A 25,444-nucleotide genomic window follows, 5' to 3' on the forward strand; every position below is an offset into this window, starting at 1 on the left:
AAATCCCTTATGGGGCCCAGCCTCACCCAGACTTAAGGTAAATTGACCCCCAGGTAAATTGACTTTGAGACCCCTGCTTTAGTCCATGCCAAGTTCATGATTGTTAACATTAACTTTAACTAACATGAACAAATACAGTAGTAGTAGATGTATTGTTCATTGTTTATTCATGTTAGTAAATGCATTAATTAACATAAACTAATTAACCTTATTGTAAATGTGACCATTTAGTGTATTGAATTGACATCCCTAGTGGTGCCTTTCTGCTGCTAATTTATCAAATGGTTTGTCTGTGGTTGAGTTAACTTATTTTGTTTGTGGCTGTTGCACCAATGAGTAGGCTTGTTAAAGGGATAGTTCAACTAAAAATGAAAATTTACAGGTAATTTACTCAATCTCAGGAAATTGAAGATGTAGGAACAATAAAGAAGATGTTTAGCTGAATCCATGCTAGTCAATGGTCAAATAAACATAAACAAACAAAAAAGTCTAAATAAATCCCTGTGTCTCTCCTAATGATACAACAGTCTTATGAAGCAAAATGTTCGGCCCGTGGAAGATATTTAACACTATTTTCAAAATGATTAGCCTTAATCCACAGCCTGTGCAAACAGTTCTCAGCATGCACACATGTAAACATTGTTCAGTTTCTTGCACAGACCAGTCAGGTCATTTAGAGCCACAGAGATTGATTTGCACTTGTTTGTTTGTGTTTATTTTTAAGCTCAAAAAATGGGTAGTTTCAAAGCCAGTTAAAGACGAGATTGATAGCATAACATTTAATGCTAACTTGCTCTATGGCAGTACACAGGGAAGGAGACCAAAAGCCACTATGTGATTGTCTAAGACGTGCTTTACATGACCAAATTAGCATTATGAGTTTTCCAATGGTAGTATAGACATTTTCATCTCCACCAAAGTAAGGAAATCTCTGATAGTTTTACATTATACAACTTTATAATGCTCAACAATAGGGACTAACCAATGGCCCGGGGTCAACGTGAGATTAACTTGAGACAGAGAGGATCATCACTGGCCAGATTAGGCTGTGCTGCCTTGTCACTAAAGTTTAATTTGCCTGTGACTATTTCTCTGTGAATTTGTAAACACCATGTTGATTTTCGATTCCTCTTATCTGATTGGATGTTGCGAGCGCATAATTTTTTTTCAACATAAAAAAAAATGAAATTATGTTTTGCAGTCAATTTGGCACGCTAGTCCCTTTTTGTTTTGCAATAAAACAACTGCACATTTCCATACTGCTATTTCAGCTTGCCTAACTCTTTGAGTTTTGCTCATTGATTAACATTAACATTTTTTTAAATGTTCATCTTAGTCACCATTTCAGAGGTGTCCATAGAGGAATGAACCGCCAACTATTCTAGCATGTATTTTACGTAGCGGATGCCTCTTCAGTTGCAACCCAGCAGTGGGAAAGACCCATACACGTGCACACGTGCACACGCACACACACAGCAAACACCACAAAGAAATGCCAACTGGCCCAGCTGAGACTTGAACCAGCAATTTTTTTTTGCTGTGAGGTGACAGTGCTAACCACTGGCCACCATCCTGCCAAATTTCTTGATTCACAGACTATGCTGTTTCTCAATTCCAAGAATGCAGAGAATTGACTCGTGTTCTTTTGGACACTGGTCTTGCCAACTTAACTCGGAAGAACAAAGTCGGGAGACCACAAGAACAGAGAATGTGTCCTGTGAGAAATGAGATGCTGCATTCTTCCTGATGGTCACATGACCTTTACGCAGTGCATAAAGACCTTATAAATATACTTTGCACAACACAAATAGTGTACGTGTGAGTTTTCTCTGGGTGCTCCGGTTCCCCACACAAGTCCAAAGACGTGATACAGGTCAATTGGGTAGGCTAAAACTGTCCGTAGTGTATGACTGTGCTGGATAAGTTGTCAGTTCATTCCCCTGTGGCGACCCCTAATTAATAATGGGATTAAGCCGAAAAGAAAATAAATGAATAATGTTTGCTTTCACAATATCATTTAGGAAAACTCCTAAGATAAATGAGTTATATCTCTGAACTTTAATAATAAATCTATATAAAATGCTGCCTTTTCCACCTCCTTTATTCAGCCGCAATGACTTCTGGGACTCACGAGCGAGTTTTACAGCGTCCTCCGTTGTTGCGGTCTTGAGTTTTGGAACTGAACTTTGGCAGTTGACAATGATGTCATTATTTTTGACACAATTTTTAAATCTTTGTTTATCTAAGAAATAGCCACATACTCGGGCCAGTAGAAGGATCTTTTATGTGAAGCTGCTTTGACAATCTACATTGTAAAAGCTCTATACAAATAAAGGTGAATTGAATTAAATAGAAATAAAAATCCTTAGGGTTGAATTTTGTAATGGTTTGAACTTTCCGACTTGCATTTTACAAACACCAAGGACTACAGAATTAGCTAAAAATCTTCCTAAATGTTCTACTAAAGAAAAGTTGCCTATATCTTCGATGCCTTTATCTTCAAAAATGGTTGCGCAATGGCTAGTCGCAGCTGCTCATGGCTGTCCTTTTTGGTAGTCTTTTATTGTTGTTTTCGCATGTCTGTTTTTTGTTTGTTTGTTTTTTTTGTGCAAACATACCCTACACATGTCAAGACCTTATAGATATTGGAGATATAGACCGTCATATAGGGTTTTTCAGCATCACTTAATTGTTGCACATGTATATAATGTAAATTGTATACGTGTACAGTGACAATGAAAGGCATTCTATTCAATCATTCATTTTCTTTTCGGCTTAGTCCCTTTATTATTCTGGGGTCACCACAGCGGAATGAACCGCCAACTTCATTCATTCATTTTCTTTTCAGCCTAGTCCCTTTACTAAACAGGGGTTACCACAGCAGAATGAATTGCCAACTTATCCAGTATATGTTTTACATTGCTGATGCCCTTCAAGCTGCAACCCAGTACTGGGAAAAATCTATACACACTCATTCACACACATACACTACGGACAATTTAGGTTACCCAATTACCCTGTACCGCATGTCTTTGGACTGTGGGGGAAACCGGAGCATTTGGAGGAAACCCATACTAACATACTAACATGGGGAGAACATGCAAACTCCACACAGAAATGCCAACTGACTGAGGCTTGAACAAGCAACCTTTTTGCTGTGAGGCGACAGCACTACCCATTGCGCCACTGGCATTCTATTCTATTATATGATGAGTAAATCAATTGTACATTTTTATTGTTGGGTCAACTGTCTATAAAGCTGGAATGTGTTCGAGTTCCTCCTGCTAGTCTAGTCATCACAAAAACTACAGAAAGTTGTCCAACCAGTATGCATTTCTTTCTGTTGCTTCTGACATGCTTCTGTAACCATTTAAAAATAACACGTGGCTATTTTGAGAAGAATTTTTTGAATGCAGACGTCAGCTTTACTGTTTTTCATTCAAATGCTGCACCTTGATGGCAGTCAGTTTATCAGACTAACGTCAGAAAACAAATGAGCTGGCAGTGCAAATAGAGTCATGCAAATAGAGCCGTGTTGAGATGTTGTTTCCTAGAGGCTGTACAAATCCCTGGAGTCATAATGCAAAGAGTATTGTCTGTTTTATCGCTCAACTATTTGTTTTTGTGCAAGAGCGACAGATTCAGATGAAGAGAGAAAAGAGGGATTTGGTCTGCTGAGATGTACTAAAATCCTACAGGCAAACGATTGCTACGTTTTCATTTGATACCCAGAGCAGTTCTTCAGACGTAATGCCAGTGTATCTGGCAGGACTGACCGAGCTGATTGGGCAGCTCATTCTCATGTTCAAAGTCACAGGTGTATGCCCGCGAGCTATTAATTACCATCTCTACCTCATTATTTTTCATAATTATAATATTTTCCAGTGATATTCCTCTCTGCCAACTGAATCTAATGAAATGGTCATGCACACTATAGACCGAGAGAGGTTATTGGTGGCACATGCATGCCAGATATGCTGTGCAAAAAAGCCTTCAGTGTACTGAAGCACAAGCAAGCTCACAATTTTAGGAATAATTATTACTGTATTTGCCTTCCTCTCTTTTAATTGTTGCTTGTAAACATGTACATTGGATATTGCATTTCTTTCATTAATTCTTTCTTTCTTTCTTTCTTTTTCTTTCTTTCTTTCTTTCATACATAAAATGGAATACATTGCCACCTGGTGGGGAAAGTAGTAAAATGCATGCTTTTTAAAGTTTTACTATAATTAATGCTATTTATATTTATTGTGTGCATTGTGGATAATGAAATGTTGCATGGAATTTCATTCGTTATCCTTTAAGAATGTCCTTTATCTCCTTTCTCATTTGGTAAAGGTTTTAATGACAGAATGATGAGTAAATCAGAGTTTGGTGCTATTTGTTGATATTATTGAATTAAAGCAATTTTTAGACAGTGACTTCTGTCCGTTTTAAAATGCTGCACAGGTATCAATCAAATAAGTCGTCTTTCTCAAATGGCACATATCTGAATAATGGTCATTCATTGCAGACATGTAAATAGTCATGATTTCAACCTTTTGGTTTATTAATCATTGTAAACATTCAGCAGTTGTGACTAATAAGGAGAAAAGCTTTCATTCATTTAATATGACCATTTGATAATATCCAGAGCTCACAAACAATATGTACTGTATGGTTACTGTTCTATTTTGGAAACATTAATATTGCTAAATAACTTCTGCAAACTAATAATTAATTTGATAAAAAAAAAAAGATATCACAATTACTTCTGAAGCATCATGTAGCATATATACAATAAATAAATAAACATATATTCGCCCTTTATGTTTATGTGGGAGAAATATATTGTTCCTTGGTACTTCTACTAGTTGTTATATTATTGGGCTTGTCACAATAATCAATATATCCACTTATCGAACATGTGGACATGGTGATGCAATATATACAGGGCTCGCAAAACTAAAAAAAAAAAAATGGGAGGAAAAACATTGCGTACTTCAGTGCTTTTAATTATTTTTTTTTTTATTAAATAGATACAATAAAAATAATTAAAATGTGGTTAGTCATAAATATACTGTATGTGTACCCTATAATGAATGCATATATATATATATAATTATTTTATTTTTTTTAGAAAATGTAGTATTTTCTAAAATGTATTTTCTATTCGGGCCATTACAATTTATTTCGGTCTTCCAAAAACTGAAAAGTCCCTGCCTATATATCATACCATACATAAAGATACAAAAAAAAAAAACTATTGTAACTGCATTTTAGCTGATTGTGCAGACTCTCAATCTCTATTGGATGTGTCTGTGTCAGTATGGTTACAAAAAAAACACTTTAGTATTTACTATAAATTATTATAGTATATTTTCATGTGTGTGCCTGATGACTAAAAATAGATGTTACTTTTTCAATTTTTTTTTTTCTTGGACATTTTTGTTTACTTAACATTTATTATTATTATTTATTTGTTTGTTTAGGATATAGGTTCTGATACCAGTGCCTAATCATTAAATTGTGAAATGGCTATAAATAAATGAAATATTCTTAAGAATAGAATATGTGTTCTTTGGAAGATTGTACTTGCATTATGATGCTATTATAGTGTCAAACTGATCATTAAACAACAATAATATAGTTTATCTCAATAATTTTTTAGCTATACTGTATATCGTACCACAAAATAATAATAATAATAATAATAATAATAATAATAATAATAATAATAATTTGTGACAGCCCTATTTTTTATTATTGTAGTTGTATAAGTGAATTTCTTTTGCTAAAAGTCTCTGCTTAAAGGAATATGAAAGTTTTTTGGGTAAAATTGTGACCTCGTGTGGTTCCTTTGAGAATAACAGAGAACTTAATATCAAGACTTTTTCATGCAGCAAATAAAATGAAACTCTTAAAAATCCTCTTCATATTGTGATACGTTTTACAATAGATAAACACACTCAAATAATTAATAACAATTTAAATGATCAGTTTTATAACCAAATCAAAATGAGATAACAATAATACAATTTTTGGTCCTCTATTTTATTGCTAAGTTTCAGACGTCACCTGAAGAACATCTGCATTCATTGGTATCATTAGTGCAGTCCTCAGTTGATCTGTCAGTCCATCATGATGGTGATGATCCAGAATCTCCCCTCTCATTCCTTCTCCAGCACCTGTATTTGCCTTACAATTAGTGGCCACCCCAATCCACGACTGACACCGCGTCGCAAAAGCAGCCCGCCAGTCCCCTCCCTCCCTCCATCCCTCTCGCAGTTCTCCATTTTCCTGGTGTTAATTTCCGCCGTCACCGTTCTCAGTCACGCCGGAGCTGCTTGAGCCCCTTTCCTCCTGTCAAGCTGCCTGGAGGTTTCCTTGTCAGCGGCTGGCAGGGAGGATCTGCCTCCTGGAGATGTTCATTTGGAGAGGAGAGCTGACAGGCCTGACAGCTCGTCCCCACAGGCCTTTTGTCATGTGATTCCAGGCTCCCCGCAGGTCCTCTCAAGCACTCCTTTATCCATCCATACAAATGAAGCCATGGACTCTTTCTCATATTTTTTTCCTCTTACTAGCCAATCTGCATACCACAGCATAGACAAAGACAGAGCCGCTCTCCCTCCTCTCTCGCAGACAGACTTTCTTAACAGGCTTTGGAGATTAACACTGCTTGCTCCCAGTGTCTGGGGGTTTTTTAATGCACCGGCGTTAAATTAACAGATTCATGCTGGCTGTCATTTTTTTTACTCTTTCACAATCGGCCAACTCACATCGCTCTTAAAGAGATGAAATGTAAGCCTCACGATGCTGAGAACGGTCAGCTAAATAATGAGTCTTCTGGATTAAGGCTGTTTGTCCGTGCTTGTACTTTTACATGATGGGAGACGTTTTCCACCATGTTTTGATGTTAAATGAATTGGTATGAATTAGGGCTGCGAAATGAGAATCAAAATCTTTTTTGCTTAAAATAAAGATCACAATTTTCTTACGATTCTGTAGATGTTAAATAATATAAATAGGCTAATAAGAGTAAGCTATTATTATTGTTATTTCTCAGACATATAGTAAAACAATAGTATTAGGCCTATGTGTTGGTCTACTGTTGATTTAAATCCTCATTTTTTTGGTTTTGAGACTTGAAATGGTGGACTTGAATAGACTTTGAATTCGTCCTGATCTTTACTGCTCAGTAAAGCGATGACATTAGAATACAACTCTTCATAATTCTGAAGTTGATTTACTAGGTTTGAGATATATACTTGCAACATGTCACTGATATTAATAGATCATTTTTTAACTGGTAAAATCCAGTCTTCTCTGTGGTAAACAATCAGCTCATGTGTGACTTCGCAGCTGCAAAAAAAAAAAAAAAAAAAAAAAAAGAAAATATATATATATATATATATATATATATATATATATATATATATATATATATATATATATATATATCGGATACGGGTTGAATCGAGATCATGATCTTTTTTCAGTTAATCGTGCAGCCTTAATATGAATATTCGGAAGTATGTGGTTTCATCTTACACATTAAAATTAAGATAGATAGATAGATAGATAGATAGATGGATGGATGGATGGATGGATGGATGGATGGATGGATGGATGGATGGATGGATGGATGGATGGATGGATGGATGGATGGATGGATAGATATATAGATAGATAGATAGATAGACAGATAGATAGATAGATAGATAGATAGATAGATAGATAGATAGATAGATAGATAGATAGATAGATAGATAGATAGATAGATAGATAGATAGATAGATAGATAGATAGATAGATAGATAGATTTTTGCATAGCATTGTAATATGTTAGTAATTGTTTATTTTTAACAGGTACAAGTGACCCATTCGTCAAATTCAAGTTAGATGGCAAGCACATCTACAAGAGCAAAGTTGTGAACAAGAACTTGAATCCCACATGGAATGAATCATTTTCCTTGCCTGTCAGAGATCTCGATCAGACTCTTCATCTCAAGGTTTGAGCTACATTACACATTGCCCATATTTTTTTTTTTATTTGTTTACAATATGGAAATGAATAAAAAAAAAAACAGGTTGGAAGATTAATATTTGACCAATTTACTCCTTTGTCATAGTAAAGACAAAAAAAAAAAATGTATGTCTCATTCAGGGTTTCCGTAGAGCAGGAGTCACCAATCTCGGTCCTGTAGTGCCAGTGTCCCTGCAGGTTCAGCTCCAACTTGCTTCAACACACCTGCCTGAGTGTTTCAAGTATGCATTTAAGACCTTGATTAGCTGTTCAGGTGTGTTTGATTAGGGTTGGAGCTAAAATCTGCAGGACACCGGCCCTCAAGGAACAAGTTTGTGGACCCCTGCCGTAGAGTCTTAAAAAGTCTTAAAATATCTTAAATCTTAAAAGCTAAATTTTAGGCCTTAAAAAGTCTTAAATCTACTAATATTTCTCTCAATTTTTCTTTAATTATGTTAGGTACCCAATCTGGCCATTAACATACAGTCATACGACAATGTATGCTCATACAATCACTAACAATCCCAATCTCAATACATTTTTTTAAATTTAAAAATAGCATTTTTAACTCTATTTACCATAATGTTTTATTACTTTCCTTACAGTAACGTTAAGTTAAAAGTTTAAAAGTTATCCATTTATTTTCTGCAGAGAATTCTGATTATTTAAATTATTATTATTGTATTATTAAATGGATTTAATTCTTATCATTATTTAATGAGGTAAAAATATTTTCCAACTGGGATATTCGAAAAAAAAAAAAGTTCTTAGCATTTATCCTCGTTTAAGTCTAAAATTGCATTCATAATGGTCTTAAAAAGAACTTAACTTGGTGATTAAACTTGGTGAAACCTGCAGAAATCCTGGTCATTACATTTGAACAAAAAAGTGATTTCATATACATAAAAAAATGTATTATATGAAAGTAAAGTGTCTTTTTTATGCCCACTTTATTCCATTTTGAAACAAAGATGAAATAGTGTTTTGTGGTCCATTCAATGATATATATTTATACAAAAATTACATTGCATATAAATTTTTCTATACACACACACGGTAATACCTAATAGCTCAAAGTATAGTATAGAAGTATTTAAAACTGCCTTAAATGAAATTAAATTAGTATTTTTCTTGGCTCAACTGTGATTCTTAAAGGGATAGTTCACCCCAAAATCAAAAATCCTTCACCATCACTCAAGTGGTTCTAAAGCTTTATGAATTTCTTTCTTCTGTTAAACCAAAAACTAAATATTCTGATCAATATAGGAAACCAGCAACCATTGCCATCCATGGTAGGAACAAACAATACTATGCCAGTTAAAGGATGAAGGGCTGGAAGGGCATCTGCTGTGTAAAACATATGCTAGATAAGTTGGTGGTTCATTTCGCTGTTGTGACCCCTGATAAATAAAGGGACTAAGCCAAAGGAAAATGCATGAATGATGAATTATTTTAGATTAAAAAATAGTGTAATACTACTAGTAATTCTTCCACCAATGATTAATGCAGGTGTATGATCGTGACCTAAGATCCAATGACTTCATGGGATCAAGCAGCTTTCCTCTCAGTAAACTGGAGCTGGACAGGTGATGAACTTTATCATTTGATTATTACTTCATTATTACTTTCATTATCACCCCAAATAATGTCTTGTCAGAATGAAACAGATAAAGATTTGTGCTTTCCTCCTGCAGGATGGTTCTGATGACGCTGTCTCTGGAAGACCCCAACAGTGAGGAAAGCGATATGGGAGTGATCATTATAGAGGCCTGTCTGTCCATCCGAGAGGAACCGGCCAAACGAAATGTAGGACACCAAACAGTCCAAATTGTCTTATTTCAAATCAAAGTCAAACGATCTAACATCTTTTTTTTAATCATTTTTTAGAAGTGGCTCCTAAGAAGAAAGGGATCCTTCAATAAGGTTTGTCTTGAGAAACGTTTATCATAATACTTCTATTCAGTTGTAGATTTTTTTAAAGTGACTCAGTAAAAGTAAAGTTAGTACATTGATATCTTTTATATCACATTTGCCCACTGGAGGGCAGTAGATCTTCACCATCTTCCTCATACATTCTTCACTAAAGTTACACTAATTTCTGCAAGTTTTTGACTTGCAAGCTTTTGACTTTACCTTTACTTTACTTTCTCCTGTTAAGTTAGCAAATCTGTCATGCATTTTTGTGCAGATTCGTTTATAAATGAGGATATATTTACCTCACAGTGACAGGGAAAGCTTTTTTCTGTTCAAGGCTCTAAAGGTTTGCAATATATAATTTCTCTGAATAAAATCTGTGCCAAATACTACTGTAGAGAAAGGTTTGGTGCAGTGGATCTTTTAGTATATTGTATTTATGTCAATCAATTTCATATCAATACATTGTATAGCATGATTAACATGTAAACAGAACATGTTGACTTTACATGTTAATCATCATAGCTCTTTTATAGTTTTGATATAGTAGGGCTCTTGTTGGATTGGGGAAGTTTTGTCTTGTAAATAGCTACTTTTGAGTTTTTGGAGATTTTTGCATCAGGACATATGTCTCAAATTTCTTATACAGTAATACAAGTCATCATGTGAGGACAAAATATTTATTAATCAGCATATTAAGTGAAGTTTGAACGGATTAGTGGAAAGGGTCTTTAAAGGGTAAACATGATCCATTAAATCATTTTTATAATAGTAGGATAGGAATTGGCAACGCAGTGGCACAGTAGGTAGCGCTGTCGCCTCACAGCAAGAAGATCGCTGGTCCAAGCCTCAGCTAGGTCAGTTCACGTTTCTGTGTGGAGTTTGTATGTTCTCCCTGGTTCTCCGCGTGGGTTTCCTCCAGGTGCTCCGGTTTCCCCCACAGTTCAAAGACATGTGGTACAGGTAAATTGGGTAGGCAACATTGTCCGTAGTGTATGAGTGTGAATGATTGTATATGGATGTTTCCCAGAGATAGAAATGTAACAACACAGTATACAGTAGTTAACATTTGAAGCAGATCATAAAACTTTTCATCAAAGTTGTTCTAGAGCTATTGAACAGCACTCATTCTTGTCTTAGAACAAATTTAAAATCTTTTTTTGATCCACTACAGATGTTGAATACTGTACTCTTCATTATAGATTACAACGAATCCTTGTTAAAGCTACAACTTTTTATTATTTCTTCTGCCCAAATGGTTTAAATTTGCTTGAAATGTTACATAGTCATAGGTCTTTCACTCTATTAGGGTTAAACTTGGCTTGTGTTCTGAAATATGTTTTTTGATTCATTATAATGCCAATCCGACATTGTGCTTTGCAGATTTTGCAGATACATTGTGGTACAGATGCTGAAATGATATATTATGCAGTCCTAGTTCATATGTTTACAAGAAGATCTGAAAGTGGCTTTACACCATTACTTTCCATCCAACCTGATAGAGTTTGAGAAGTACCGCAAAGAGGAATGGGCAAAAATTCCCAAAGACAGGTGTGCCAAGCTTGTGGCATCATATTCAAAAGACTTGAGGCTGTATTTGCTGCAAAAGGTGCATCAACAAAGTATTGAGCAAAGGCTGTGAATACTTATGTACATGTGATTTTTCACATTTTTTATTTTTAATAAATTTCAAAAAACCTTCTTTCACATTGTCATTATGGGGTATTGTGTGTAGAATTTTAAAGAAAAATGAATTTAATCCATTTTGGAATAAGGCTGTAACATAAAAAAATGTGGAAAAAGTGAAGAGCTATGAATCCTTTCCGGATGCACCATAATCATCAGTTATTAGTTAAATACATTTTATAAACAAATAATTTTAATGTAAGCTAATATATAATATTAAACCTACTAAAACATTAATTTGCATAACGTAAAAAAAGTTTACTTATTTTAATAAAGTAACTTACCATCAATTGTGTTAGTTTATTAATAAATGTTTCACACTTTACACCACAATGAAAAAATCATAACGCAAATTCAAAATACAATCTCTCACTTCTTTCATGCAATTTTAGGGTAAAACTGCCCCATGCACCAACATTATTTATTTTTTGTGAGCCTGACTCAAACCGGACACCTGCTAGATTACACGATCAGGTACAGTCCGATCAGTGCGCCATGTGTTTTTGTTGTGTCTCCTCAAGCAAAACAACTGTGATCCAGATTTATTTGACACCTATCGGTACAGACAGAACATGTCTTCTCAATTCTTCCCTCTCCTCCTCTATCACACTTCCTCCATCGCAGTCTTCGAGATGGAAACGGCCAGCAGTTTTGGCACATAGCATGTGGTTCTACAGTGTGTGTGTGTAGTCTTATTTTAAGGCACGATGCCAGTGTAAGATGCTGAGGATATGTGTGATGGCTCATTCCCAGGCACGGTGAGCTATAACCCAGATGTTGGGATGTAATATCACAGCTGTGGATGGACAGCGCTGGAGCTCCAGCCAAATGGGTACGGCTTTGGGCTTGTCCCGTCGTCCCCATGCTGCTCCACCATATGGAGGCAATCCCTCCGCTCTTTTAGCACCAGGAATAGCCTCTCTTTAGGGGCCACTTACTCTTAAGCGGAATTGTTTTATTGGCCACGTCGATGGCAAATTTGTCCAAAATAAACACTTGGGAAGACTTGGCTCGGATGAATATTATATTTCTCTCTCTTTCTCTCAGCTCGCTCTTTAACTGTCGTTCACTCTCACTATCTCTCTGTAAAGAGGCTTGTTTATGGAGATGTGGCCATTACATTAAATGTTAATGCTGGTTTGTCTGTGTGTGTGTGTGTGTGTGATTGTAATGGAGGAAAGGCTCAGTCACACTCTCTCTGAGCAGCCAGGTGGGAAAACAGCTCTCTGGTCTGTGATTACTGGCAGAACAGAGCAGCCTCTTCCTGATGCTGGGTGTTTTTTTTTATGAAAGTGCAGGGCTATCAAGCCTCACAAGTCATCTCTGTACTGTGTACTTATCCATCTGCAGTCTTGTTGATGGACCTGATTTCTCTCTCTCTTTCTCTCTCTCTCTTCTGAGGCGCTGGGTATCACCTGCGCATTTCATCTCTCAGTTTTATTTTTTCATTTAGTTTTTATTTATTTATTTTGTTGTAGAAAGCCATTTATTTAAAATATGGTGATTGTTATTATTTGTTTAAGGTACCATATTGTACTATTATTTATTATCAGTGCAGGTCTGAGTTCAGACGATCCCAGTTTGTTTTAAAATGTATTTGCTCCTTTCTTTTAATCAAACTTTGCCATTAATAATTTGATTATTTTTTCACATTTTAAATAATACCTTTATTAGGCAATGACACTTTACATCTATTGCCATTATTTCCATAACAAACATAATGCATTTCACGCAGATTTTATTTAAGTTTCATTAAATTCATTCATTTTTTTTTAAGAATTACATAACAAAAAGAGGGATCAAAATCTAAGAAACAAACATAAAAAAGTATACAGAAAAAAGATTTTTCAACATTTTAGTAGTATAAATAATTATAATAATATCAAATTGGACACTGTTTATTTTATTATTTGTTCTTTTTTTTAAATTATATTTCCCAATATTGATGTAAATGTGTAAATTCACTTTTTATCTAATGCAGTTCTAATGTAGTAAATGTGTAATTCTGCACTTTTTCACAAACTGCACTTTTTGCCCCAGTCTTCCATTCATACTCAAGCTCATGCGACAAGTTTCGCAGTTCGCTGCTTTGCAAAGTTCAAGCGTGGTGTACTTCAAAACATGACTTCTTTGTACAGAAATTTTGCTCGCTTTTTAAAAAGTCTAATCATATTGTTTAATCTCGCCCCTTTTCGCAGCGCCAAGCTCAAACTCAAAGTGTGACTTCCGCATTAGCTGAAGCTAAATTAATGAGTTTATATATACAGTGGTCTGAATAAGTGTTTGCTGCTTACTGATTTCTTATTTTTTTTGCATGTTTGTCACACTTTAATGATTCATCTCACATTATCATCATATCATCTCTTCATGCTGTTTTGAAATAAATGTTTTTATTAAGGGAAAACTAAATCCAAAACTACAAAGCCCTGTGTGAAAAAGTTTTTGCCCTCTTAAACTAAATGATAGTTAGAAAAATACTAAATACCTGGCAACAAAGGCTTTTTGCAGACACATTATTTAACTTAATAAAGTATTTGTTATTTCTATACATAGCTGTAAACTAATAACTGCACTATTTTCTCAATGCTATTTTCTCAATGCTATTTTATAAAACAGCACAAACATTTCTTTGGTCAAATCTGGTTCCAGGTCAAGTCATTCTCACCATTTCATCAACACTTCATCAAATTCGTAGAATTGTAGCAACAATGTTCAAATGGAATGTTAATTTGATCGAAGCATAGAAAAACATGTTTATGATCAACAAATGTCAGATGAATAACTTCTGTAAATTATTGCCTGTATTGTCTGTTCCAGGGTCATCCGATAAGCCAGGCGCAGTTTGGGCGGTTCACAAAGAGTCAGGTTTGGTCAGGCGTTTACACTGTTATCCTGGTGGAAGGACAGGACATGCCAGACTGTGGACAAGGAGACGTTTACGTCCGCTTTAGACTTGGAGACCAGCGGGTCAGGAGCAAGGTCAGATCATCCTGATAAACTCTTCATCCTCCCGCTCAGTGTTTATTTATTTATTTTTTTTGACAGCTAATTTGAAATTATCTTTAATGCTTATTCTTGTGACTAAAAAAGCATTTAGGTTAGTCATCTCAATCAATTTAGTTTAGTAAGTCAAAAGTAGATTGCAATGTAAAATCTATCAGGTTACTTAAATTCTTACATTAAATAAGAATAAAACACCTGAATGATCTAAAAGTTTGAACAATACAGATACAGATTCAAAGGGAATAAAGTTAATAATAATAGTAATAATAATTAGTTAATAATAGTAATAATAATAATAATAATAATAATTCATAATTTAATCAACTTTCACTTGTTCAAAATATGTGTAACATTAGTTTTTTTTCATAAAAAAGTCTTAAAATGTAAACAACTTATAATGTAAATAAGTTGTCATTTAATAAGAATATGTCAATAACTCAATTTTGATAAAAATGTCAGATAGAACCCATAAAATTCTAAGTTGACGATTTATTTACAGAAGATGCAATATATGCACTGTTTAAAACATTATTTACAGGATATGCTACTGGTGTTATATTTAGAAAAGATGCTGCTTTTTTCTGCTTTTAATAAGAAAAACATATATAAAAATAATTTATAGAAATAGAATAATTTAAGAAAATAGTGACTTGGTTTTGGGCAATGTGTGTTTTAATTTCAGTTGTTTTACGTTAATGTTCAGTAAATAATCTTAGATAATAGATTAGTAGATAGTAGATAGTGTGTTTTTGCTTCAATTTTTTTTTTAAATCAAGCACTGCACCCTTCATTCAGAAATCTTTCACTTGTAATATGTGAGCATATTTACTGTCCAAAAATGGTCCATGAACTATGAGGGCAAAAAAATTCATAAATAAAATAAACTATCATTAATTGTAATCGTGTTAAAATGTTCAACTAATCGAGATTTTTTTTTTTTTTTTTGCCCAAATCGGGCTGCCCTATTAAGGAGTAAATAGTAAGTTTTCATTTTTGGGTGAAATATCTAACGTTTTTTTCTGTAGATGAAATTTGTCTTTATTTGTTATTGAACATGTCAATATGATTATTTGTCATTCAAAAAAGGTTTTACTTAAAGGTCATTAGTGTTTACGTCAGTGGAAAAAATGTTGACCACAAAAAAACGGCAAAAAGATGAAGTTAACACTGTTCGGCTTTCTTATTTCCCCCTGCTCATTACATCATCACAGCTTGCCTCATCTTTTTCTTTGTTTCGAAACCTCTGTCCTCTCTGTTTCTCTCAAAAGCTCATTAAACCTTTCCCTCCTCCCATACTTTCTTAGTAGTTCACATCCCTCGCTTTAGATATTACCTTGATTTCTCCTCCCCCTCTTTGGGATGGCTTCTCCCAGGCTTCAGTGCGTTGGTGACAGAAGAGGCTACTCATTAGATCGGCCGTGTCTGGCAGGGCGTCTCTCCTGATGCCTCTGTTACTGCGTCTCATTCGGCTCATTTGCATACCCAGAATGCCTTGCTCATCTACCATGCACCCCCCCTACTTCTTCAGTTGTTCCAACCAACTAGTCTTGTATTCTCATGTCATCTTTTTTCATTGGGCCCCCTGGCTCTGTTTGGGCATGTTTGCTTGTTGAACAAAACTAGTTCTAATTGGATGCTGTCAGAGTTTATAATCCCGGCGAGGAGAGAGGATGTGTTTTCCGAAAGACGGCTGCCCCTCCTCCACCACATGTCTTATTGAATAAGGCTTAATACACCTGTCATGTTAGCTGTCTGTGTTTTGTGAGTGCCTTAAAAAACCGACACCGCTTCCTCTGTCTCTCTCTTTCCTGCTTGTCTATCAGAGTCTGTGTATTAAGGCAAACCCGCAGTGGAGGGAGTCCTTCGACTTTAACCAGTTCCAGGATGCGCAGGAAAATCTGGTGGTGGAAGTTTGCTGCAAGAGGGGCAGGAAGTCAGAGGAGTGCTGGGGAGTGTAAGTTGGATCAAAAGTTAAGAAGTTTGCAGAGGAGAGTGTGGGGTAAGCTGTGGGGAGAGTGTGGGGTAAGCTGTGGCAGGTTTGCTTTTGTTGTTTTCTTGGCATCAGGAAAGGTGTTAAAGGAATTAAAGTGCCCAAATATACTGCATTTCAGGATATCTGCTGTCAAATAAAATTGAAGGAATATGACATCTCAAATAAAAAAAAATATTCAGGAGCACAACTTTTGGAGTATGTTGTGACATCCTAAAGATCAACTATTGGGCAGTTTGAAAATCCAAACAGGTCAACAGTACTTTTTTTGGTGACTCGTCATAATAACTACACACTATGGATTATTTATTAAGCATTAGCAAGTAGTTTAATTTTTATCTGTTAGCCGTTAACTCTAGACTAATAGAGGTTAGTAGGCAGTTTATAACATACAGCTACAAGTGTTCTATTCTAGACATAAGCACCTATATAATGTGTTTAATGATTGTATTTTCATACTTTGTTAATTATGTTTTTTTTTCCATTACTAATTTAAAAATTGCATCATTTACAAACCAGATATTTAAGAGGAGTTGATGGTTTTTAAACATTATTTAGAATGAGTTAGTAAATGATTAATAAACTAATCAAATGGGCATTTATTTCTCTTATTATTCAGGCATTTATTAATAGTTAATTTGTATGTTAATAAATGCTTTATTATCTCAACTTCATCCAGTTTTGAGACCTAATCTAAAGCGAGCACTATTTATGCTTTATAAATTACTTATAAATGACAATTAAAGGCTCAGATATATTCAAAACATGAAAAAAGAACATAAACGACTTTATTCATTTATATTCCTTTGAAGATACACACATGAAACTGTATGAAATGAAAAATAAATCTTTGCAATCTTAACTAAAAGAAAATTACTGTGCCGTTAAAACATTGCTAAATAATAATGAAATTTTGCACCATATTATATTGTTAAATATTATATTGTTGTTGTTTTATTCAATTTTATGTTATATTTTGACACTTGTTATTCCGCAATGTTCAAACTTTATAGTAATTTCATTTATTTGGAATTTATAAAGTATAAATAGTTCTCATTTCAAACTGTAAAAAATGCAGGGTTCCACACAGTTCATTCATGTTGTCCTAACACAAATGAAGTTACCTTGACACTTTTAACAAATTTTGAAGAAAGTTTGAACATAAAAAAATTAAGTTGTCGAAATGACATCTCAAGACTTGTTGATTCATCTCATTTTAATAAAGTAGTTTAAACAAGCAAAACAAAATATTTTTTGAGTGTAGATTAAGTAACAAAACTGGATGAAGTTGAGTTAAAGCACTTATTATATATTAGTATATACCTGAATAATAAATGTAGAATGAAGTAGTTTGTTAATCATTTACTAACTCATTCTAAATTATCTTAAATCAAACAACTAATCTTAAATACAAATGGCCTGTAAATGATGCGATACTTAATTTAGTCATGAACCAGTAACAAAATATAAAAGTACAATCATTAAGAACATTTTAAATGTGCTTGTAAGTGAAGAAGCATTTGAGCATTTGTCAGCACCATAGCCTAGTAGTTAGGGTTTTCACATATGGTGCAGTAGCATGTCAGGGTGTCCTGAGTTCAAATCTCGGCTCAAGGACATTTCCCCACCCTACCCCCCTCTCTCTCTACAACTTCCCTTCCTGTCTCAATGCTGTCCTCTAATAAAGGCAAAAAGGCCAAAAATAAATCGTAAATATATATATATATATATATATATATATATATATATATATATATATATATATATATATATATATATATATATATATTTATAGCATTTATATCTAAAGTTATAAATGCAGACTGCTTACTAACATCTACTAGAGTTAATGTTTAAAAGATAATGAATTCACTATTTGCTAATGCTTAGTAGTTAAATTCATGCTGAGTTAAATTTATAGTGTGTAGTTATTATAAAGTTTGACAGTTTTTTTAATTGTTTGTTCTTGGAAATCATTTTAATGTTTACTAAAGGCAGGCATGGTCCAAATTTTCAGAAGATCATGTGTCCACTTTTATGTCACAAAAATCATTTGTACAGAGTGATAAATGAAACCCTTTTATGATTCACTTTTAAAATTCCAAGCCAAAAACATGGACAGACCCCCCGACTCTCTCTCTCTTTATTTCCCTCTCAAAACAGCTACTGATATGTGTGGTAAATGTTCTTAAAACATATAGTACAGGTTCTTTTTCAGCAATGGGAAATCAGTATGCCTAGTCACCCCATGGGTGTGAATTATGAAGGCAATCCACTGTAAACTATCATCTCTGATGACTATTGCTGTTCAACAGGTTTATCCTCCTGATCGGTTAACTTCAGGCACATTTAACCTCACAAACCTCATGAATCAAAGCCACCAACACCCACAATATTTGACACGTTTAAAAAGCATCAGAGGCTTGTAAGCTGTTGTAAAAAATAAATAAATAAATAAAAAATATATAAAAATTTTGTAAGTTCCTCTTACATAATTCAAGCTATGATCATGACCAGCAACGATTTCTACACCACCTCTACTGATGGGGAAAAAAGATATACACTACCGGTCAAAGGTTTGGGGTCAGTAGGATTTTTAAATGTAATAAAATAAGCTTCTCCTGCTCACCAAAGCTGTATTTATTTAATCAAAAATACAGTACAATTTGTAAACATTTGAAATATGATTGCACTATAAAATAACGGTTTAAAAGTAGTTCACCATTTAGTTTAATCAATTATTCCAGTGATTTTTAAAAGATAACTTTTCAGCTTCATTACTTCAGTCTTCAGAGTCCCATGATCCTTCACAAATCACTCTAATATTAATTATTATAATGATTATTATCATTATTAATAATTTTATGATTTTTCAAAAACAATACCCTTTGGGTAAAGTTACTACCCTTTTACTACCCACTACCCTGTTCATGTTTTTTTTGCCACATTAACTTCTATTATAACTACATTTTTATTTATTGCAAAGCCATGACGCCATATAATCATTTGTTCTTGATTGTAGTTCTCCCTGTTGATCATCATTTACAGTGCTAAAAAATTTTTAGTTCTGGAGTATTGTGTGCATGTGTGTGTGTGTGTGTGTGTGTGTGTGTGAGTGTGTGTGTTTGTGTGTGTGTGTGACAGAAAGACCTTAGCACATTTATCTTAATATTCAATCAATTATTTTCTTTTTGGCTTAGTCTCTTTATTAATCAGGGTTTGCCACAACGGAATGAACTGTCAACTTTTGCAGAATATGTTTTATGCAGCAGATGCCCTTCCAGCTGCAACCCATCACTGGGAAACATCCATACACACTCATTCAAACACATACACTACTGAAAATTTAGCTTACCCATTTTACTTATAGCACATGTCTTTGGACTGTGGGGGAAACTGGAGCACCTGGAGGACACCCACGCAAACACGGGGAGAACAAGCAAACTCCACACAGAAACGCCAACTGACCCAGCTGGGTCTCGAATCAGCGACCTTCTTGCTGAGGCGATTGTGCTACCAACTACACCACCGTGCTGCCCATTTACTGTATCTTATTATGTTTGAAAAAACAAAAGAATGAGCACCTCAGCTCCCAGAACATAGTAAACATAATTTGCTGTTTTAATCCATAGAATTCCATATTAAAGGGTTAATGGTGCCAACTGATTATCAACAGTAAAAATCTAAATTTTTACCTTCTCCCAACACGAAAAACCACCAACATTCCTGAACGCATCACTATTTGATGCCATGGCTTAGCAATAAAAAAATGTGGTTATAATGGGGCAAAAACAGCCACGAACAGGGTATTAGAGAGTAAATTTGCCCAGAGCATTTTCTCAAAATATGTCTCAAAATAAGGTTTGTCACCAAAAATCATTTCATTTGCTAATTAACAAAGAGAGTATGATAAAAAATAAAAAATAAATAAAAAAGTGGTGGTGGAGTAAAGAAAGCATTATATAAGTGTCCCCATTTAATCTATTGAAACATGTCAGTATATTTGTAATATGAAATAAAAGGCAAATCTTTCTATTACTATTAGCAACACTGCTTACTTGCTGTTTAAGTGATAACAAGACTTACCTCAATATCTCCCAAAACAACTTCTCTTCATAATACAAACTCAAACTGTGCTCTTTGAAAACATCTACATACTGTATTCCTACTGTGTCCATTGAAGAAATAACAATCAGTTCTTCTCTTTTCAGACTAGATATTGACCTGAGCAGACTTCCTGTCAATCAGAGACAGTTATATACTTATGAGCTGGACCCACAGAAGGGAAAACTGCGGTTTTTGGTCACCCTGACCCCATGTTCAGGTGCGTCCATCTCAGACATCCAGTCTGCTCCACTGGATAACCCTAACACCTTCGAGAAGATGCGTGAGCAATATGTGAGTTACATTGTGTTACATATTTATTTATTTATTTGTACATTTTGTGTGCTCCTGTTTTTTTATTTTGTTTTTTAATGTCTAACACAAGACAACATTTATATTTACAGAGACCGATGAACATTCTTGGAGACTTTAAAAATGTCGGCTTTCTTCAAGTCAAGTTAATAAGAGCCACAGATCTTCCATCAACAGATATAAGTGGTACTTCTTTTTATGAAATATAGAATGTATTGTACATTCAGTCAATGTTTTGTAAGTAGAACCTATAACTAAGTCATAATGATGTCAAAATATCTTTGTCAGGTAAAAGTGACCCTTTTTGTACCCTTGAGCTGGGTAACAGCAAACTGCAAACTCACACCATATGTAAAACACTGAATCCTGAATGGAGAACAGCCCTGACTTTGTGAGTTGTTCTGATGTTGTAGATATTTCAGTGTATCTTATGCAAGTATTGTTATTCCATTGATTGGGATATGTGTTCAGCCCCATTAGGGACATCCATGACGTTTTGGTGCTCACAGTCTATCATGAAGATGGAGATAAAGCTCCAGACTTCCTGGGAAAAGTTGCCATTCCTTTGTTGACTGTAAGTACACTCAAAGAAGCTTTTTAGTTTTAATGCCAGTATTAATTTACAATTTCTCTGCTTTGCCTTTAGATTTCTAACGGCCAACAAATAACCAGAATGTTGAAGACTAATAATTTATCAAGGGCAAACAAAGGCAGTATCACACTTGAGCTTAAAGTCCTCTACAACCCTGTAAGTGCTTCAAATAAAAGAAATCCCATCATTCCTTAATAATATGAACAATATCTGGCATATTGAGAGTAGGGATGCATCGATATGGATGTTTTGGCCGATATCGATAACTGATTACTGATTTGGAGGTCGATAACCGATAAATACACGCCGATAAATAGAATTATTTCAAGATTGTTTTACAGTAAACAACTGATTTTATTTTAAAAACTTCATAAAAGTTTAAGAAACAAGTAAAATAAATACGTTTTAAATAATGAAAATAAAAGAACTAACAACTGAAACAGCTCAAATGTTGTTGAATAAAACCTGTTACAGTAATATAAAAATGTTCAAATATGTAATTTCCGAAAAAAAAAAAATTTCAGAGGTGTTTTGACAGTTTAGAGCACCGTACAAGCGAAAAGCTAAATACAAATATTACAATGTGGCCTAAACTCATCCCATTTAGCATTTTAGATTCTTTTAAACACATGTAAGTGCTGCTTGTCAATCTGACAACACTTATATGTTCAGTCTTGCTGTCAATTGCGGGTAAAATGATCGATGAAAGTTTATGATAAACCGCTATGCACGTGAAGCAGAGTCAGATTTGTCATCAAAGTAATATTTGATACAACACCTAAACATTAAGCACAGAGGACTTAATGACAGACACAGTGCATAACATTAGTGATTTATTTATAAACTAATTTCGAGAGGATCACATGCTTATGATTGTTCTCAGCTGGTCCTGCATCGGCTCATGATTGATTCTGCAATTCTCCTAACTTACTATAAATAACCAGAGTTTTCTTATCTCAATATCTTCTTTTTGAAAAATCCCCTCCTACCCACCCCTATTCCCCCTCCTTTTTCTACAGATATATGTCTCATGTGTCTGTGTTATTTTGTTTTTGTGGAGTTTCAGTGCATTTTAGTGACATGTTTCTTAAACAGTTTGACGAGAGACAATAGAAGGAATGCTTACACTGTTTATTTTCCGTATTTTGCAAAAGCACACACTTTTGCTGTCATTGTGAATGTACACAAAAAAGTAGACACCTAACAGATTCGATTGATGTTTTGCTTTCCTCTGTACGTTCAAAACTGAAAGTGTAATTTAAGTTTTTTTCGGCGTTATCAGAAGATGTCTCAAACTGTCGAAATCCATCTTTGCGACACAAACTCAAACAGTCTGTTCTAAGTAAAAAATCTAATATTTTCCCAGAATCCTTTGTCCCGTAAATGATGGAGGATTAACATAATGTGTATTTTTTAGAGCACTGTCTGTTTGGTCCCGTCCTTCACACGTGTGGAGTTACCGCGTAGTCTTACAGTTCGGTTTGGTTACGATTATCATGCCATCGATTCGGTTCAATTCGGTGAATTGAGGATGCTTAACAAACACAGTTTTATATTTTCTTAACAGCAAAACAACTCTTGTATTAAAATGTATGATAATATTTAAATTTATATACTATTTGTAATACAAATTTGTCTTTGAATACAAACAGTCAGATGTATAAACTTTACCTTTAAACAACACAAGCATTTATAACAAATAAACACATATAAATATCCGGCCTGCTTTCTGAGCCTTGTCTACCAAGTTCTTACACCCATGCGATCACTGCTGATCCATGATAAGAGAAATCTCTGCTGACATGCACTCAAGTCTGTATCCAGAAGTATCGCTGTAACAGCTGAGAGAAGAGGAAACATCATGCCAGCACGTCAAGTGGGCCACAGTGAGAGAGAGAAATAGTTAACTGCGTTTTTAAGTAGTTGGAGCATTGTAAATAATCGTGCTCGCCTCCCTCGCCATAGTAAACAACAGCGACATAGCGTATATGAGATGAATGACGTCAGTACATAATAACCAGTTATGATTATACTGAACCAATAACGAATTGTCCGCTTCTGCATTGCAGTGCACCGGAGAAACAATTAATTTTGACACCCCAATTAACTAGATATTTAAACAAGGTTATGATCAGGGCCTGACGGAATTTGTGGATGCTTTTTTGCTATTTCTGCGGAGAATTTTAGTAAAAATATGCGGATTTCTGCTGAATTATTTTGGGAGTATCATAACTTAAACCTTAATATGTGAATTAAAAAGTAATACCTTTTTAACTTTTATTTATTGTTTAAACTACAAATCTAATTAGATTCACTTTAATTGGTAAACAAAGCAAGTCTCTCATATAAAAGTTCTACTGAAAGACAGAAAATATTACTTTACAAACTGTATTGTACATAAATCAGATGAACTTTTTCACATTAGTCAATAATATAACTGAAATTAATTTAAAAACTGAATAAAAATGAATTTACACACATTTACACAAGTAAATAAACAGAATTAATGATGGCCAAAAAATCTGCGGAATTCTGCAGAAAACTTCTGCGTGCGCAGATTCCGTGTGGGCCTATTTATGATCTATTCTGTACAGTGGAGTTTGTTGTTTGATGTTCTGAAGCACAACGTATTTATTTCAATTCCAAGGAGAGCATGCTGCGGCTGACCGCAGAACGAATTGAGGTGAGCCGTGGTAAAAAAACGCACATTTTAAATAGCTGTTAATATCTTTAAGCGGTTGTCGAGCCCTGAGGGTTAAAAATAGCATTTATCGACCGATACGATATGGCCGCTGATATATCGTGCATCCCTGATTGAGAGCATTTTGCAGCAAAAGAATCATTGAAAATTAATTTAAATAAATGTTAAGCTATGCTGTATCTGAGCTCTTAAAAGCTGTCAAGTCTTTATGTGCCGTAAGTTTAGTCTTTTTTTTATTCTTTTTTTTATTCCAGATCAAAGCAGGAATCAAAACCTTCCAGCCAAAAGAAACCATGTTTGCGGAGGACAATCCCAAGTTTAACAAAAAGGTGCTTTATCAACAATTACAGCATGATTTGCTGCCATATTTTCTACTGTTTAGGCACCATTTTGTTTAGAACTGTTATGCAATTGCTAGCTTTTACATTTTTTTGTTTGGCTTTTATTTATCTGCTTATTTAAAATGTGTTAGTTTATAGTGTATTGATGACAAAATTTGCAGTTTAACAACAAGGTGCTTTATCAACAATTACAGAATTATTTGCTAGAATATTTTTGAATTTCTCTTAATATTCAGTTTGTTGTTGGCACCTTTAGAAACTCATTACGTTCAGTTTTTCCTCCAGTGCTGCCTGAAGCTCTTTAGACACCAAAGATGACTTGACTTATTAATATTTATCACCAATGAACCTCCAGTTTAAAAGCCTCTTTACACCTGAGTGAATGTCATGTTGTGAGCATTACGTCCTCGGGCACATCTTGCTAACTACTGCTTTGTCCCCATTAGCTTTTAGCACGTAATATCTATCGAGTGAGGAAGATCAGCATGGCCATTCTCTATACGCTGCAGTATATTAAAAGCTGCTTCCACTGGGAGAACACGCAGAGGAGTATTACAGCCTTCCTGGTAAGACTTCATACCACTGTTTACAAGATTTCAACTCTGTGGCCCTTTTAGTAACCTGAGGTCAGCGAACGCATCTGTGTAATCCCTCTTTGAAGAAAACGCTCTGCTCTTTAATAGCAACTTTTCACAAGACGGAAAACAGACTGTGCTCATTTGGCCCTGCCCTGTCAGGGTGCAAATAGAAAGTGTTGAGAATCAATGATTTCTTCTTTTATCTGTAGGTTTTTTTA

At 34.5% G+C, this 25,444-nt stretch overlaps 1 protein-coding gene across 2 annotated transcripts in view; it reads left to right on the top strand.

Annotated features, from left to right (window-relative positions):
* mctp2a (multiple C2 domains, transmembrane 2a) overlaps positions 1 to 25,444 on the top strand; it is a 90,070-nt gene that overhangs the window by 21,467 nt on the left and 43,159 nt on the right. For both annotated transcript variants that reach the window (XM_087293157.1, XM_087293158.1), the window contains exons 5-17: positions 7,849 to 7,991; positions 9,515 to 9,591; positions 9,700 to 9,811; positions 9,893 to 9,928; positions 14,423 to 14,584; positions 16,432 to 16,562; positions 20,810 to 20,996; positions 21,107 to 21,200; positions 21,303 to 21,405; positions 21,486 to 21,588; positions 21,661 to 21,762; positions 24,562 to 24,636; positions 25,095 to 25,214. In XM_087293157.1, the coding sequence (XP_087149283.1) occupies positions 7,849 to 7,991; positions 9,515 to 9,591; positions 9,700 to 9,811; positions 9,893 to 9,928; positions 14,423 to 14,584; positions 16,432 to 16,562; positions 20,810 to 20,996; positions 21,107 to 21,200; positions 21,303 to 21,405; positions 21,486 to 21,588; positions 21,661 to 21,762; positions 24,562 to 24,636; positions 25,095 to 25,214 (1,445 nt within the window). The remainder of the gene's footprint in view (positions 1 to 7,848; positions 7,992 to 9,514; positions 9,592 to 9,699; positions 9,812 to 9,892; positions 9,929 to 14,422; positions 14,585 to 16,431; positions 16,563 to 20,809; positions 20,997 to 21,106; positions 21,201 to 21,302; positions 21,406 to 21,485; positions 21,589 to 21,660; positions 21,763 to 24,561; positions 24,637 to 25,094; positions 25,215 to 25,444) is intronic.

The sequence above is a fragment of the Danio rerio genome, chromosome 18 (genome assembly GCF_052040795.2).
Source record: "Danio rerio strain M-AB ecotype USA chromosome 18, GRCz13ab, whole genome shotgun sequence".
In the NCBI taxonomy this organism is placed as follows: domain Eukaryota; kingdom Metazoa; phylum Chordata; class Actinopteri; order Cypriniformes; family Danionidae; genus Danio; species Danio rerio.